The following is a 4,114-nucleotide window of genomic DNA, read 5'->3' on the forward strand; positions in this document are numbered from 1 at the left end:
TAGAGTAAATGAATAGGGGTTGGTGGTTTCCCAACCGAAACCCACTATGATTCTTTCGGATGGACTTAAACAACAAATTAAAGCTGTGCGCGTTATTCAACATAGAAGAGCTAGGTTTTTCTGGATATATCGAGTTTCGTTATTCAACCTGATTCCACATACGTACCCACCTAGATTCTGGATCTGCGCGCCTATATACTTTTCATGCTTTTGGAAACTCATGAAGCTTCATATAATGTAATACAGCTGGAGAACGTCATAACCCTTTCAGTTGCTAGTGCTGTATTAGGTGTATGTATGTGTTAAAGCAAGACGTTATTTTCCAAACCAAAGAAATTAAATCGGAGCTGAATAGCGTGGGAATATTACCAAACATCACATCCTTTACAAAGAAAAAAGAAAAGTTTTCCTTCATTATTTGGAATCTAGACCAAACTTCTCCCTTCATTTTTTTGCAAAGGAAATTAATTTCCGTGCAAACAATCACTCCTAGCTAATTACACATGCAGACTATAAATGATGATTTGTGAGCTATCCATCTCTCACAACTTAACCCCTTAAACTGTTAAGAAGTTTTCAGCAACAGTCTAGTCACAACACCTTTTTCTCCACTACCCATTTAGTCAGACAGTTTATACTTTTCGTCACACTTTGATTGTGACTAAAAGGCTTCTAGCGTCTGTACCCTCATATTTTCAGAAGTTGCGCCGGTTTCGAGCTTCTTTAGGATAGCAATGGGAAATAGACAGAGTCAAGATGGATCCAACTCCAAGAGTGTTTGTGAGAAGATCTTCAGCTCTCTCTGCTCAAATTTTCAGACAAACCAGCACGCACACCACAAACAATATTCAGTTCCGGCCTCTTCTGCTCCAAACACTTCACTGCCAACTCATGACCATACTAGCTTTTCGAATAGTATCCAGGTCAAACTGACCAATTCGTCTGGAGCTGAAGCTGCGTCAACTGGACTGGCACGAATGTCCAAGGCAGATATGAGAATGGAAGACAATGATGCATTTTCTGACTACATTAACCGCACAAAGTTTAAGATCAAAGCTATGTCCTCCAATGTCAGCATTGAGAGGGTTGCCTCCATAGCAGATGATGCTTATGAAACAAAGCAAGAAGATGATGAAGGAAACATGTTTATGGATTTTATTAAGCGCACTAAGTTTAAGATTAGAAAGACATCCAGCATTGGAAGCAGAATGAACATCTCCTTTAAAAAGTAGGAGACTTGCAAGGTCATGTTGAATAATGGTGTGGTGATTGCCAGCATGTTTGCTCTCTCTCTCTCTCTCTCTCATATTTCTGCCCTGCTTGTGATGTTATGAATTGTCCTGTATGTTCTTCCTGAGTTAATAATACAGTTAATACTAAATAATTTTTCTTCATGTGTTTTAAGAAACCTTAGTGAACATACTAAGTAATGACGGTAAAATGACAAAGAACTAGTCAGTTTTACTCATTTAGGGATCTTTAATATGCATAGAAATCATGTGATGCAGGAAAATGTAACTGAAGTTAAAGAGTTCCTAAAAGTCATGACTTTTAACTTCGAAAAGGAAGGAATCAGATAATAAGTTTCGGATAAAAGGAAAGACTTGATTATGATTGAACAAACCAACACAATGTCTTAAAAGCTACAGCTTGATGTAACATATATACATTTCCTCCAATAAACTAAGATCCATCCTCAGGAAAATGACCGTATCTGAGCTAGTGTTTAAACAAATTTATCTCTAAAGTGCGTATTCATCTCCATTTTCGTGTGCGCTTATTGAACGAAAGAATATAATCCAAACTCAGCTGCAGACTTTATCTGATTCCATTCAGACAATGAAACATATCTATATTCTAGTTTGTCTCTATAATAATGATCGAGAGTTTGGAAACCAGTAGCAATAGGGTGCGCTTTACTAAGAAATTAGGGGCAAAATAAACTGGGAATATGATCCCATACATCACTAATTCATTTCCAAAAATCAGAAAGTTCTCCTTTATGAAGAGCTTTTTTTTACTATTTTAGCCAAAGTTTTCCCTTCATTTCTACATATTTTTTTAGTTTTCGAGCAAGCATTGCAAGAACATGCTCTCAAGATACCTAACTTCTCCACCTACAAATAAGTTTAAGGTCTCTCTTCTTTCTATTAAAGCCAGCGAAAAACACTTCTCCAGCCATTCTTCATTAAGCTATCAAATTATTTCATCTCCTAAAAACCAAATGGGAAAGAGTCAGCATAGCTCAAACTCCAACTGTTTGTGCAAGAAAGTCTTCAGTTCTCCCTGCCCCATTTGTAAATTGACAGCAGCACCAGATCATGTTTCAGTTCCGGGGAAAAGCGAGCTTAAAGAAAATATGATTCCAACGAAAAAGGTTCCTGCTGAGCCGAGTCATGCCAAGGCTAGTTCAAAAGTTGAGAAGCAAAAGTCCAAACTAGTGCCACAACTTACGAAAACAAATAGGACAGTAAGTCTGGGTTACAATGATGCGTTTTCCAATTACATTAATCGCGCGAGACTTAGGATCCAAGCTATGTCCAATGTTGGAATGGAGAAGATTGCCTCCAGATCAACAGATGATGAATATGATGCAAAGAAAGAAGACAACGCAAAAGATGCATTTTCAGATTATATAAATCGTGCAAAGATGAGAATCAGAAAGACATCAAGCATTGGAAGCAGAAAAATTTTCTCCTTCAAACGAGAGTAATTAAGGAGAGTGCAAATAAACAAGGGAGATTTGACGTATGTGTTAAATAATGATTATGGTTATGCTTAAGGTCTTCATGTGAAAAACTTAATAAGGTTGTGTTGGTGATTTGAAGTGATTATCTTCCTAGTTTGTTTTCAAGCTTAATTACCGTATCATTACTTGTAATTTCTGTATTCCTCTGAATAATATGGTGGTTCATTTTGTTTTTTATTTGAGATTTCACTTTGTGGTTATAGATTTCAGCCTCGGGCGTTAAATCAAAATCTTCAGGTTGATTTTATTTAGAGCAAAGCTAATGTCTTCTGAATAATATAATGCCTAGAGAAATTTGGAACATGTAATATGGTGTGCTTGGTGGATTCCACTTCATTTAGAAATTAGGGGTAGAGAAAGCTGAGAATATTATCCAATCCCACACATCACTTCATTTGAAGAAATCAGAAAGTTTTCCTTTATGAGGAATTTTACTATTTCAGCCAAGGTTGTTCCATCCATTTCTGCATATATTTTTAGTTTTCAAGCAAGGATCAGAAGGACATTTGCGCGCATGCTCTCTAGTTTCTCATTGCTTCATCTCCTAAAGTTACAAAAAGCTTGTTCATTTCGATTTCTTGAAAAACCAAAGGCAAAGAGTCAGCATAGTTCAAAATCCAAGTATTTCTGCAAGAAAATCTTCAGTTCTCCTTGCCCAATTTGTAAAATGGCGGCAACAGCTTATGTATCAGCCGCACAGGAGGAAAGGAAGACCAAGAAAAAGATGCCTCCGCCAAAAAAGCTTCTTGCTGAGCTGAGTCACACTAATGCTGTTTCAGAAGTTGAGAAGCAAATCCCAAAGTAGAGGCACAACTTACGAAAGAAATGGGACAGAAATCTGGATGACAGTGATGCATTTTCCAACAACATTAATCGCGCAACAATTAAGATCAGAGCTGTATCCAATGTTGGCATGGAAAATATTGCCTCTGGATCAACAGATGATGGAAATGATACAAAGAAGGAAGACATGGCGAAAGATACGTTTTCAGATTATATAAATCGTGCAAAGATTGTTGGAGAGTTGACATTTGTAATTAACTTAGTTACCTGTTTGGGTCCTTGTAATCAGGATGTAATTAGGATAGATATTATTTGGTGTTTCTTTCCTTGTAAATCAATCTTGTACAATATATATTTCCCTCCTTGGTGAGAAGAATAATATCAGAAAATTAAACCCCAAAACAAGCCCTAATTAGCATGGTATCAGAACAGAGATCCTAGGATTTCTGCTCAGCCCGTTCCCTCAAGCAAACTCGGCCCTCCCATGGAGAACCTACCACCACTCCACGATGGAAACAATTTCATCCTAACCGATCCTACCCCTATACTAAACACTACTACCCTAACTGACCCTACCATGAA

General features: G+C 37.3%; 1 protein-coding gene across 1 annotated transcript; it reads left to right on the plus strand.

The window, feature by feature from the left end:
• The first annotated feature begins 529 nt into the window (after positions 1-529).
• LOC137722207 (uncharacterized) lies at positions 530-1,384 on the plus strand. The gene has a single exon (XM_068461170.2). The coding sequence runs from the start codon at positions 735-737 to the stop codon at positions 1,230-1,232; it is 498 nt and encodes a 165-aa protein (XP_068317271.2). The 5' UTR covers positions 530-734; the 3' UTR covers positions 1,233-1,384.
• Positions 1,385-4,114: the final 2,730 nt, after the last annotated feature.

Source organism: Pyrus communis, chromosome 4 (genome assembly GCF_041283825.1).
Source record: "Pyrus communis isolate YQ-2024b chromosome 4, ASM4128382v1, whole genome shotgun sequence".
NCBI lineage: Eukaryota > Viridiplantae > Streptophyta > Magnoliopsida > Rosales > Rosaceae > Pyrus > Pyrus communis.